This window comes from Cornus florida, unplaced genomic scaffold, assembly GCF_030987335.1.
Source record: "Cornus florida cultivar Cherokee Brave unplaced genomic scaffold, ASM3098733v1 CherokeeBrave_3.0.0_Hap2_Chr05, whole genome shotgun sequence".
Taxonomy (NCBI): Eukaryota; Viridiplantae; Streptophyta; class Magnoliopsida; order Cornales; family Cornaceae; genus Cornus; species Cornus florida.
In genome coordinates this window covers 40229867-40244286 of record NW_026775575.1, presented here as the reverse complement: position 1 = coordinate 40244286, position 14420 = coordinate 40229867, and the positions used below count along the sequence as shown (strand labels likewise).

The window sequence follows — 14420 nt, the reverse complement described above, 5'->3', positions numbered from 1 at the left end:
TGAGAACCAAAAATAAGTTTCATGTTTTGAGAACCTTATATATCTTATTCCTGTGTCCCAAAAATAAGTGTCGTGTTTTGGAAACCGGAACTCACAATTTGGCTCCCAAAATGACACTTATTATGAGGAGGGATGCTCAATATACGGAATCCTCACAAATGTCACAACAGAACCATTCGTGACGATAGATTAATTCAAGTGTTGGTGGCCATGATGCTCAATATACGGAATCCTCACAAATGTCACAACAGAACCATTCGTGACCATGATGCTCAATATACGGAATCCTCACAAATGTCACAACAGAACCATTCGTGACGATAGATTAATTCAAGTGTTGGTGGCCATGACCATATGACATGTTGAGTGAATTTGTCACCCCGAACTCCGATTAACCATTCCCACATGACTTGCCATACTTTCCTGTGTCTCAACCTAAGTCACATAACTATAACTGATCATTCCAACACAGACAATGCACAACAAACGCAAAATTCTGCTTAACAACACTAATAAAACACAAAATGCCAATGTATGACATTATATTTACCAACAACCAGCAGTTGGCAAGCCCACAATCTGGTTCACATACTGCTGTTTTTGGACTACAACTACAACAACACTAGCCAAAATAACCAAATTTCAAGTCATCACTGCTGGGCACATTGCACCCTCTGAGCTCCTCCAGGCATGTCCTCATCCTCATCATATGCCTCCTGAGCTTGAGCCTGCTTTCGCCGCATCTCGTCTTCGATGTTGACATCAAACAATGTGGGTTCCTCACACTCATCCAACTCCATGTCTGTCAGCTCCATTGACGGTTTCGGTGGTAAGATTGCCTCGAGCGCCGTAACCTGCTCAGGGCTCAGCGAATCCGGGAACTCAACAGTGAAATGGATGTAGAGCTTCCCCTTCATGAATGGCCTTTGGTATATTGGCATACCCTCATCGTTGATCGCCTTATAAGAATCTGCATGTTTGACCCCCAAAAAAATAAAAAAAAATTCAGGCATTAAGCAACATAATAGCTAATAATCAACATAGAACAACACACTAAGAGAAATTTGTCGACCACTAACCAGGCTTCACAACTTCCCCCGGGTTTGATTTAATAAGGAGCTGCCTTCCATCCAAGTGAGTAAGTATGAACTGGAAGCCACACAAAGCCTCAGTAAGAGTCAATGTATGCTCCACAAAGAGGTCATCACCCTTCCTCTTGAACCTGGGATGTTCCTTCTGCTGGATGACGAAGACTATATCCCCAGTGATCGTGTCAGGCTGCAGACAGCGTAAAATACATAAGACCCTAATCAAATCCCGTTACAAACGACTCTTAAACAACGCAGCAGATATACAGTAAAGAATCACAAGCACATACAGCTTCGTCAGCCTCCCCAGGGAATGTTATCTTCTGTCCGTTGTGCATGCCCTTCTCCGCGAAGACTTCAAGCACCTTCTTCTCTTGAACAACCTTCTCACCCTTGCACTGCAGGCATCGGTCTTTTTCGTCAATGACCTCTCCAGTCCCCTTGCATTCATTGCAAGGATGCTGCATTTGCTGCATCATAGAGGGGCCAAGTTGTCTAATTGTGACTTTCATTCCCGATCCTTGACAACCGGAACACTTCATCGAAGCTCCAGATTTAGATCCCTTACTGTCATTCATTCAATTGGAACACAAAGCCATCCACATTAACGACGTTCAGATTAAGTAGCCAAAAAGCATCACATGGTAATAAGATACAGTATAGAGGCACTTACCCATTGCACTTTGGGCATATAACATTTCGGGACAGGGATAGCTTCTTAGTTGTTCCATTGTACAATTCCTCCAAAGTAACCTTCAAGGGGTGGACAACATCTTCTCCCCTCCTCTGCCTTCGTCCCCTTCGGCTACCACCACCTGCTCAAAAACAACAAATTATCAGTCATTGCAGTATATAGCTTTGTATGATAACAAATCAAATCTGTTGAAAACATATCACACAGAAGTCAGTTATATTATTTCAAGCGTACAGCATATACAGCTCACCTTCAAATGGGTTCCCGCCAAAAAATGATTGGAAGATTTCGAACGGGTCATGCATGCCACCGCCACCACCCATTCCTTCCTTGAGTGCATCCTCACCATATTGATCATAAATCTCACGCTTCTCAGGATCACTCAAAACCTCGTATGCCTGAGCAAGCTCCTTAAACTGCAATAAAAATTCCAGCTCCCAAAGTTCAGTTCTACTGCAACCATAATAAACTAACACTAGATTTTGCACAAAAAGAGTGAATTTATATTCATAACACTATCTTGAACATTACAATTAAACCCTAGAGTGCTTGTTTGAAATTAACCCATACAGCAATGATACCTTTCTACATTTCCCTCAAAAAAACAAGTTAGACTCAAAAAGCTAAGGAACCATTTTTTTTTTCTTCTTTGATGAGAGTCAATAAAGCTGAGAACCATTTTCCTTCTTATTTTTCCCTTCGATAAAAGGGAACATCAAACAATCACTATTATCTGAAGTCATTTTCCGAGGTTACCTATAATTTGTTATGTGTTTGTGTATTTCTACACACACACCCCAAGTGCTTGAAAGTTGTTCTCTGAGGCTTTTCTCATATATATATATATATAAATGTGAGGGGTTTTACAGAAAAGCCTAATTTTTTCATGTATCCTATGGACAAAATATACCTCTCTGAGGCTAAGTTAAGTTGCTGAGTAACAGGGCTGACTAATTTAATAATTACTATAACGAAAACAAAAACATAACAAAATAAATAAATTAAAGAAAGAAAAGAAAACAAAAGAAAACCAATTTCTTCTCCTTTCCCTACACACACTCAGCAACCAAACAGAGCATAACAACAGCATAAAAAAATAGAAACATGTTCTTTCAATAGAACTAAAGCAAAACCATATAATGCGAAACAAGTCAACAACACAATCAATTGAACACACACACACACACACACACACAACACAATCAGATGAGCTTTAGAGTCCCAAAAGTACCTTCTCAGGGTCACCACCCTTGTCGGGGTGGTTCTTGATGGCTGCTTTGCGATACGCCTTCTTCAAATCATCCTGAGACGCGTTCTGGGACACACCCAATATCTCATAGTACTTGGTGTTATCACTCTTCTTTGAGCCCCTCCCAAACATCTTCTCTCTTCAACAATTCAACCCAAAACCCTTCCAAATCAAAAACCCTAGTTCCAAATCCTTTCAACAATCGCAACACAATTCAAATCGATTGATATATTTTTGTACAATTCCTGAAACAGATAGAAAATGAGCCCACAGACGTTCAAGAGCATATTATATATTATACATATATAGTACTTTTTGTATGTAGTATCAAATTGACGGTTGAGATTTGTTCACCATAAAGTCGTGTGTGCCTTTAACCGTTGGATTTTGTGAAATATTATGCTACGTGAATAAAGTGGAAGAGTCTAGAATTGTCCTGTTGGGTCGGTCTTTGCGTATTGCTTGGTGGGGAATCCGGACAGTGGATGCTTTATTTGTGGAGCAAGAAGGGTTTGTTCCCGATGCTTCTATAAAGCTCTAGGCTTTTATACATATATATATATATATTATAAAGTCCCACCTCTCACGTGTCAGTAAAGTCGCACCTTCATCCCGAGTTTGTACTCTCGTAGTGTAGTCTGATTGTCTAGAGTTACCAAAGCTTCAAATTGATTCAATATGTTTGGAGCATTAAATATGGAATATATATATTTATAGAAATTGAAATTGGAGAAAAAAATTTCTCTAATTTTAGCTCCAATACTTCAATTCGATGCTCCTAAATGCAACATCAAAGAATATATATATATATATATATATATATATATTATTTCAATTAAATAATGCTGCGTTTGGTATACATGAATGGAGTAGGATTGAATGAGGATGGAAATTTTTACTCTATTGTTTGGTTACAAATATAGAATATATTGGAATGGAATGATAATAACCATTCTAATATTTGATCGGACCAATTTAAAATTTAGAATGGAATAAATTTCAAATTAAAATTTTAAAATATTCCTCTTAGTGACAAATAAATTAAATTAAAAAAATAACATTCTTCTATATATATTTTTTTTAAAAGAAATGACGACGGTGGTAGATAGCGGCAATGGTGGTGGAGGTGGAAAGCGATAGTGGTGTTGGTGGTGGTGTTAGAAGGCGGCAGTGGTGGTGGCGGAAGGCGACAAAGGTCATGGTGGCAGAAGGCAACAGTGGTGTTGGTGGAAGGCGACGACAGTGGTGTTGGTGGAAGCAGTGGTGGTACTGGTGGAAGGCGTTAGTAGTGTAGGTAATGATAGTGGAAAGTAGTGGTGTGGTGGTGGTGGAAGGCGATAATGGTGTAGGTAATGGTGGTGGAAGGTGGCGGTGGTAGAAGGCAATGGAGGTGACGATGGTGGTGGTGGTGGTGGAAAGCAGTGGAGGTGGCAATGGAAGGCGATGGCAGTGGTAGAAGTCGGTGATGGTGGTGGTAGTGATAGAGGTGACAATGACAGTGTGGTGGTGATGGTGGAAGTCGACGTCAGTGGTGGCGGTGGTGGAAGGCGGCAGTGGTGGAGGTGGAAAATGGTAGTGGTGATGGCGGCGATAGTGGTGGTGGTAAAGGTGACGGTTGTGGTGGCAATAACAGTGGTGGAAGGCAATGGAGGTGGCAGTGGTAGAAGGCGGTAGTGGTGGAAGTCGGTGGTGGTGGTGACAACGGTGGTTGAAGGTAGTGGAGGTGGCAGTAATATGGTGGTTGAAAGCGACAACAATGGTGGCGATGGCAGCGATGATGGTGGAAGGTAATGGAGGTGGCGATAGTGAAAGGTGGTGGCGGCGGTAGTGGTGGAAGGCAATGGTGGTGGTGGTGGTTTTTAGACTTCGAACATAAGGGTATTTTGGGGACTTAGTTTTTTTTTAAAAAAAAAACTAAGTCCCCAAAATACCCTTAGGTTTAGTTGTGGAATTGGTTTTCATTTCCAAGAATGGATTTTCATTCCAATAGAATGACTATTCCCACTTTAAATTACATACCAAACAAGGAATGATTGGAATGAGCATTTCATGTAACGATCCTGAATTTTTTAACCCAATGCGTCCTGTGATGACCCGAACCGGATCCAAGATGCGGAAGCAAAAGAAGTTAAAATGGCCTCAAGAGATGTATGTCATCCTTAAGGCACCAAGATGACTCCCTATGAAGCCATGGAACTCAAATGAGCCAAGTAAATGAAGCAAGAATGCCTAACCCGAAAATAAATAAACCAAGGGCAAAATGGGCATTTCACACTGAAATGAGTGCCACCGTGCACACCATTGGAAAGATAATGAAAAATGAACAAAGTTAGACTCAAGAATCGCCTGATTCTAAGTTTGAACGGAAAAGATATGAAATTAAAACAAAGTGGCCTTCTCCGTTAAGAGTTACCACGAACCTATCTCACTAAAACTGAAATAACTCTCACTATAGGTGGAGTTTTGATGAGTGCTTGGTACCATTGGAAAGCTAACTTCAAGCTCTTGAACTTAGACTTAAGAATGACCAGATTTGAATTAAAAATGAAGCAGATAAGTCCCTCTGAAGCCGGTGTAAAGAAACTATCCAAGAAAACTGGAAGGAGAAGGTCCCAGGGAGGAGCGGTCGACTGAAGGCAAGGGTCAGCCGGCCGAACCTCAATCATCAGCCGACCGAACCCCAATGTTCAGCTGACCGAAATGCCATTTTTCAAAAAAAGTCTACTAGAATGGACCCTCGAGGCTTGTCAGCCGGCTGATGGACCCTCATCAGCCAACCGACATATCTGCTGTAGTAGAAAAAGCTGCTGCAACGTGTGTGTAAGGTACTTGGGCCATCTCTAAGGTTCTACATGCATTCTACATGTTCCGAACAAGTTTGAAAACATTTTCTAGCCTCATTCAAGCATCTAAAACATGTCAAAACAAGGAGGAACTCAAATGACACCCCCATGCATGAATTTTTCATAAAAACTCATAAAATCGCCCAAAAATAGGTCAAAAGTTGAAACTCAAGGGTTTTGTGAAATGTGAACATGCACGCAAACGTAAAAAGACATTTAAGACGCGTCCCAATGGTCCGCGGCCTCAAAATAATCCCGATGCAAAATATGACCTCTCAACGGCCAAAAATGCCTTAAAATGCAATAAATGAAGCCACAATGCAAAACCTAGAATGAAATGGTGTTTGGCCCTTAGCCACACCTCAAACATGATCATAGAAACCCTATGAAAGAAAAAAGAATGGAATTCCCACACCCGATGCGAAAGTTATGAAGCAATGACTTAGCATTTTTCAATATTTTCATAGTAACCTTTGAAAACGAAAGTGCATAGAATACAAGATACATGTCACTGGCCTCCGGTCTCATCTTAGACATGTTGAATACAACGAAAAGAGGGTACTTATGCACACTTTACATCTATGGAATCAAAGAATACAAGTTTAGACAAATAAGGCTACAATGAGGCATTTCATGCTAACACTTGCATGGAATGGAAACTAAAAGCTACAAGTCATCCACGAAGCGATGAGCATCATGAACCAAGTCTTCATACCTGAACAAATCCCCCAGTAACTTTGGGGTGGGTAAACAAGTTTACTCGTAGAGAATGAGTATGCATGACTCGATTTCTTTCAGATTTTTAGACTAACATGATACAGTTCAAAAGGGTCATACCACCTAACGTCTATGTCAAGATGACACTCAGGGAGCATCCTAAGCTACTCATGTAATTGAAATGAGATACACAACATACAAGCATACCGGTTACAAGTGTACTAAATGAAGATGAAAACATGCGAGGTAAGTATACAAAACACAGGTATACTAATGAGATTGGAAACACACAAGGCAAGTATACAAGACACGAGTATGCTAAATGGAATCTAGATACAAGAAGTAAGTGCACAGTTTCAAGTATACCGAATAAGGTCTAAATACACGAAGTAAGCAAAATGTGATACCCCTCGGATTCGAGACACGGGTTGATCAGGCCCAGACCCAAACCCGAGGGAATATCAAACAATTAATATTTAAAAAAAACGAACATAGATGATAAAATGAAATAAGAATAAATATTAAAAGCTGAAAGAAACTAAAATAAAATCCTTTAAAAATAAATACTTAAATCCCAATAATCCAAAACCTCCGATACATTAAACAACTCGGGAATCCATCTCCAGTGGACCCCTAATAAAAATCCAAACTGTAATAAAAAAATAATTGATAGAACATCCAGAAGTAAACTATGGAGAGAAGTCTTACGTCGTCGGTAGAGTGAGTAGAAATCTCTGCTCAGCACAATCAAGTCTAAGTCTGGAACTGTCGTGTACCTGAAAAATAGAAGTGGGTCAGGCCCACGCGCAAGTTCTATACTACTACAATCCAAGCAGAGACCCGATACGCATGTACATCCTAAACAATTCGACAATAGCTAATAGTCCGTAAATATATATATAGTCACACTAAAAGATTCTCACTAGACTACAGACAGGTCTCAACCTGAATAAAGGTAACATGCTAAAACGCATACGAAGTGGGCATGCGTACCTAAGCCTAAACAGGGTACACCTCCAACCATCGTATCCAGCTATGCATCCCAATGCATATACGCTCCCTAACCGTCGATCCTAAGACTCAAGCCCATATCGATGTACCATAACAATAAATTTAAAATCCATCATGTATCCTAGTAGTGCCGCTCAACTAGTCGTTGCCATGACACTACAATCAATAGGACTTAATTTTTAGTTAATCCAATTCTTAATCCTGTGCAGGTAGGTTTTGGTATTTTGAAACCCAATCGTCTCTAGTATACCACCGTCCCATACCGGTGTATACTACCCAACCATCCAGCTATTGATAACACAGACACTTAAGGTAAATATAAACTAAATCCATACATCCGTCACTGATACTAACAGTCATCAGGTAAGCATCAATAAGCATAGTTAAACTATGTAAATAAACATGCTCAGTTTAGGTTGTTCCATAAGATCTGATTTAGTGATAAGATTAATTCGAAATATCATTCAACACTCAGCAGTTGATATTACAAACATTTAGAGTAAACATCAACAAAATCCAGACCTCCAACAGCTAATACTAATAGTAATAGTGCAAGCATCAAAACAGAATTACAGTATATATATAGACATACTTAGTTTAGATCGTTTCACAAAATCCAGTTAGTGTTAAGTTTAAAACTTAATATCATTCAGCACTAACACATCCTACACATGTATAATTTAGATACATGATCATGGTATATGGTGAAACATGTTCTAATTCTATTGTACATCTCAGAAAATTACTAATGCAGAGAACTAAACGCTGCAAGTCTTTCAACTCTAAACACAGTGTAAATATCTGATCAAGTCCTCTACTGTCCCAGCTATTCTAAGTGAATAGATTAATTAACACTCCTTCTGGAACCTTAACCTAGACATGAGCCTCTTCTAAACCTTCCACATTCAGTCCTAAACTCATCTGAAAAATTTCCAAAACCATCCATAATGAGCGCTGAAAAATGCGTATTTAAACCCCTTAAGCTTAGGTATTCTTGAACATTTATCTATCTTATTTTCCCGCTTTAGATTGATTTTGTATTATTTCCATTTTCAGGTACTTATCCCCGAAATAAGCTAACTCAGCCAAATAAGAGCAGAAATGAAGCAATTCTGGGATGAATCAAAGAAAGGAGTAAAGTAAAGTAAAAGGAAGCAAAGGGTGGAATTTCAGCAACTCTGATCGATCTCATGAAAAGTTCGATCGATCCAACTTTCATCGATCTCAGCACTTCAAAATGGATCTGAGCCATGTTTGTTCCTATTCAAAAATCTCAAAGTTCGATCGATCCAACCTCATTCTCTGATCGATTGAACCATCTTGTCCTTATCCAAATGATTGATCTTATCCAGTTGTACCACCTTACCAACCACTTTTGTTCTTTTCCCAAAAATATCTTCAAAATATCTCAGATTTGTTTTTATCCAAAAAGCTGCCACCATTGAGGATCGATCCAACTTCAATTCGATATATCTCAGCCATGTTCGATCGATCTCACCTCAAGTTTGATCGATCGAACCTCCCAAATCCCGAGAAAAATCCAAATTCTAGCTCATTAAAAGTTGTCTCATATCCAATCATTAGAGGATTATTGGTGTACTAGCCCATCTCATTTGGGTTGATTTTTGACCTACCTATATAAGGAATATGAGCCACTTTTTGAAGGAGACTTTTGATACACATACCTAGAGAAGATAATACTTAATGAGGAAAAAAAGGAGAGGAGGAGGCTAGAGACACCATTGGAGACTCTTCATCAACCAAGGAGCAGATTTCTTCCATGGAGCTTGCCCTTGAGGGTTGGAGGATATCATCCATGAGTGGCTAGATATCCTCTTGGGGCTAGATTTAGCCCTAAGCATGCTTTATACTTCTTGATTTATGTATTTTTGAGGGGATTTGTATTGTGATTCATGTCTTGACACTTATATATATATATATATATATATATATATATATATATATATCTTGTTTATTCAATGATTTATGTGGTTTAATGCTTCCAATTGATCATTTCATTCTATCCATATGTCTATGTATGCTAAAATAGATGTTCATGTGTTTGTCTCTATTTCTTGTGTTATTGATGCATGTTTATGTGTATTAATGCTATAGATCTAGAGATTGTCAAGACATAGTGCTTAATGGCATGTTCTTGTGGTTTATTTGATGGTTCATACCCATTTCTCGATGGATTGTACCTCTCCCTTAGTTTAATTAATTTAATTTTATGTCATTAACTTAGTTGTAGTATAGTTGTTAAATGGGAGGACAATCCATGTTTGTTGTTGATGTTCCATACTTATGAAAAACAAGTAACATATATCTCTAACCTTGTGATGTGTTTGGATTGTGAGCTTAAAGAAAGGATTAATGACTAAATTTGATATGTTGTGCTATCCACCATATTGTTTAGACAATATATACTTAATTTGTCATCCATGCTTATTGAAACAATCACACACGCACTATTTGTTGCAATGCATGTTCTTTCCCTCATTAATCATTCATTAAAGGTGTAGAAAAGTATGCTTAGTGGTGATCTCTAAACCCCAAGATTTCTCTCTCTTTTATTCTCTCTATTGCATTATTGTTTACCTTAGTTTAATTTGCATCTAGTGTAATCCAACCAACCAATCACTATTTTGATCACTCGACCTACTAACCCTAATTTTGATTCCTCAACCTAATATGACCCTCAATCCCTTGGGACGATCCCTACTCACCCTAGCTATATTTTTAGTAAAAGGTAGTAATGGCAATTTCTAAATATAAAACTTGGCCACATTGCATAAACTTTGGGTTCCAATTGACGGCAAGGAACACACCAATCCACTGCATGAAAAACTGACTGGAAACGAAATAAAAAGAAGATTTGGAGCAAGAGCCTGCTCCAACAAGTGTGGAGCCGGCTTCTTTGCCCTTGGAGCCGGCTCCCACACCTTGGGAGCCGCCTCCCGTCAAAAGGGAGCCTGCTCTCTCCAAGGGAGAGCCGGCTCTCTCCCTCTCTGCCTCGTCTCCTCTTCTCCAACGTCTTCTGCATCCTTTCACCCTCACCGCTATAGATTCCAGATACTGTAACCAAACCCCAGTGTGTTCTCAGTCCATGTTTAAGTTCAATTTACACTACATACATAGCTTTAAACAGAGATTAATGAAAGCAAATATAATGTTTTAACAGTTTTACAAAGCATAAAAACATACTGCTATCTTTCAAGTTTAGCACAACAGAAAACGTTTTTAATTGATTCAATCAATCCTAGAACTGTTTAAGAATGTAAAGAACACGAAGCCTAAGGGAGAGAGTAAGGATAGAACTTGCCTTACACCGACGTCCGTCTCAATTCTCCGTCGAATCCTTTGTTTGTTCTCTGTTTTCTTCCCAGCCGTCTCCAAAACTTCTCTTAACCTTACTATATCGTAATTTTGTTCTACAACCCTAAGCAGACAACTTAGGTGAATATTTATAGGCCACACTAATCCTAGGCTCTCTTAAACCCTAACTAGATTTACTCGACCCATAAAGAAATCTAGGTTAATATCAATGTCGATTGTAAACCTAATGTACAACTATATAACAGTCACGTTGAATACATAATTACATTTAATTAAAACAAGTCCATTTAAAAAATTCAATTAAATAGTTAAACCATTAAATTTAAGTAAATTAATTCAATTAAAACAACCAAATAATTAACTATAATTAAATCAATTAAATTAGAACAATTAAATAAGTATATTCAATTAAACACAACAATGAAAACAATTAACTAATTAACCACAATTAAATCAATAAAATTAACACATATGCATGTCAACAATTAAAAATGCAATTGAAACAATAAAATAAATACTATGACTATCCTTTTTAAAATTAGGGGTATTACACAAAATGTCTATGCAAACTAAACAAGGTAGGAGGTACTCCATATAGTACGACAAGGTCCTTATATCTTCAAGAGATATCCCTTGAAATCTAAGGGTTTAGAGAGTTTGCATGTTGGTATAAATCATTACATGTGGACCATGCCACCTAGAATCTAAGTCATGTTACATGTATAGGATCATTCATAAGTCATGATAACATAAAGTAACACGGAACGAGATAACTAAGAAAATTAACAAGATTGAAACAATTCAATTAACACGACAAGGACAAGGCGTGAAATCAAGGAAAATGCATAATATCTATACGAGTAAACGAGAATGGGACATTCTGATTAACACGATAAGAGTTATACATGAAATCAAGAACAATACATAATATCTATGCAATTAACAAGATTGAAGCATTTCACATAATACGACAAGGTTTGAATCTTCAAGAAATAGTAACTTGAAATTTAAAGAGTGAAATCAACCAATGTGGAAACTCGGATATCGCCCGGATTAAAGTCGTACTCTTGGGATCACTTTAGGGCTACTAACCCATGGGTACCTTCCCCTAGTGCACATTATAGTATAGGGAGCTCTCTATCTCCCGTACCAGAACCAAGTCCTAGTCATGTCAATTCTTGATTGATATCCCAAGTCCCAAAATCAATAAGTTATGAAACCAAGAGTATATCAAGATACAAGAAATGTATTAAACCACATTTCATGCACAACCAAGATTTTGGAACACACAAGTCATGCCCTAAGTTTTCAACTATGATGGCATGTGAAATGTCAAGAAATCATAGATTCATCTAAATAGACTACAAAATTAGGATTTAAAACACAATGAATCCATTGATGTAATTATACCACTAGTATAAGATTAATGATTTAATTATTTGTTTAACAACACTTGAACAATTAAATCATTTCAATGTAAGGGTGCGAGTTCATTAACTACATTAATGAAGTTAAGTTGCAACAAGTCACGATACATGATAAAAAAGCAAAAGCCCCATGAAATACAAGGCTAACTCATTAGAACTCTAAGTAGAAATCAATTAACCTAATTAATTAATTTCTCTAGAAATCAAAGTTGTCCAAAAATTCTCAAAATAATACATGTGAAATCATATGGCATGCACATCAATAATATCAAGTCGAAATTTCATTAGAATGAATAGTGCACATGAAATAATTTAATTAATAAAATTAATTAAATATTACTAGATTTCAAAACATCTCCGATTACTCTCAAATTCACCTATGTTGAAGAGCATGCTAAGGCCTAATATAATATGCTAACACATGTTGATTTCAAGTTAGTTAAGGCCACATGAATTAAATATTTATTCAAGATAAATATTAAATAAAATCTTCAATGCTCGTTCAAATGCTCTCAATATAATATATGTCAATGAATATATCAAGGGGTAATATTCTATCATACCATATGTTTAAAACAAGCTACGGACAACCTAGAAAATTAAATCTTACACAAAGAAACAATAAATTAAAGTTTCTAGATTTGATACAAAGACATGTAAATGAGTTGTATAAGCATAACAAGTATGTAATATAACAAGAAAATAAATTATAACACCCCTACCTCAATTTGAGATGAAAATCTCAAATCCCCACCGAAAGAAAAGTGCTCTGAATCTGCAATACCACGGGGTTTTGTCGGGGACAACACGATGAACAAGAATCCCAAGGAAGCCCCATGAAAATCACAACTTGACTTCAAACCTGAACTCAAGGAATGGTCAGAAATGGATTCTAATAAGCGGGAAAGGTAGAGCACGTCGAGGCCTATGATAAACGTTAAGGCCGAAGACTTTTCAGTAAGGAAATCAAGCGGAGGAGAAGAAAAAGTGAAGGCAGCCCCTTGGGCTCCAATGGCTATAGGCCAAAAGGAGGAAGAAGATGATGGAAATCTAATTTTTTGAATTAAGACCCCCTATTTATAGAAAAAAAAACTCAAAAAGTGCCCCGAACGGGTCCCGCCGGGTCCGAAAAAGTGAATTTTGAGCAGACGTGCTCAAATGGTGAAACTCCGTGAACAAAAAAGATTCAAAATGAGAAAATATGAATAACGGAAGAAAAGGCGTAAAAAACTGAGGCTCGAGCAGAGAGCTATGCCCCGAACAAGTTCGGCGGCAACCGAGGTCAGAATCTTGAAACTGGAGAAAAACGACCAGAAGGAAATTCTAAGAGTGCACGGCTCGACGAAATGTGAAAATGAATCCCGTACGAGGATCCAGGCTCAAAATGAGGTATTTTGTAATAACTTTTTTTAATTGCACAATGGCCCTTCCAAAAAGTGAAAACTACACAATTGCCCCAGAATGAAAATATCTTCCAAAAATATTTTCTTAAAAACCCCAGAAATAAAATATCTTTAAAAGATATTTACGAAAAACACCCCAAGAAAATAAAAAGATTCTGAAGAAAACTATGCATCCATGCCCCTATGGATATCGGGAGCAACCAGAGTACTTTCTTGCAAAAGTAAAGATACGTATTTCGTGGAAACCACTTCGAATGAAGACACGTGAAGTCAGAAACTAACTCTGAGCACGAAAAATGAGGTTGTGCCAAAAAGTGACAAACGAGGAAAAGACAGAATAGGAAAAATGACGAAATAAAAAAAAAAATGACGAAAAGTGAATAGTGTCGAAAAAATGAAAAATGTAGAAATGACTCAATCCTTAAAGGAAGTTGTCAATCCAAACGAAAGAGTCTCAGAAACCATTTCCAAGCATTTGAGACGACACTAAGTGATGAAAAACAGAACTCATAAAAGAAAATTAAATGGAAAAAATTTATCCGTAAAATTTCAGAAAAAGGAAAGGAAGAAAAATGACCGGGTCATTACATTTCATTCCATTCCTAGACACCAAACACAGTAAGAAAAATCTCCTAATAATTTTTCTTTTATA

At 37.6% G+C, this 14420-nt stretch overlaps 1 protein-coding gene across 1 annotated transcript; it reads right to left on the bottom strand.

Annotated features, from left to right (window-relative positions):
* Positions 1-476: 476 nt before the first annotated feature.
* Positions 477-3517, bottom strand: LOC132306341 (dnaJ protein homolog). The gene is made up of 6 exons (XM_059803699.1): positions 3014-3517; positions 2033-2198; positions 1762-1903; positions 1379-1655; positions 1080-1278; positions 477-970 (listed from the first exon to the last, which is right to left on the bottom strand). The coding sequence occupies exons 1-6, from the start codon at positions 3161-3163 to the stop codon at positions 651-653; spliced, it is 1254 nt and encodes a 417-aa protein (XP_059659682.1). The 5' UTR covers positions 3164-3517; the 3' UTR covers positions 477-650.
* Between the last annotated feature and the right edge of the window lie 10903 nt (positions 3518-14420).

Excerpts from the sequence above, each read along its gene's own strand:
- LOC132306341 (XM_059803699.1), bottom strand. The coding sequence starts at position 3,163 with ATGTTTGGGAGGGGCTCAAAGAAGAGTGATAACACCAAGTACTATGAG. Across the intron at positions 2,199-3,013 it reads AGGGTGGTGACCCTGAGAAG|TTTAAGGAGCTTGCTCAGGC; the intron begins GTACTTTTGGGA and ends TTTTTATTGCAG. Across the intron at positions 1,279-1,378 it reads CTGGGGAGGCTGACGAAGCT|CCTGACACGATCACTGGGGA; the intron begins GTATGTGCTTGT and ends CGCTGTCTGCAG.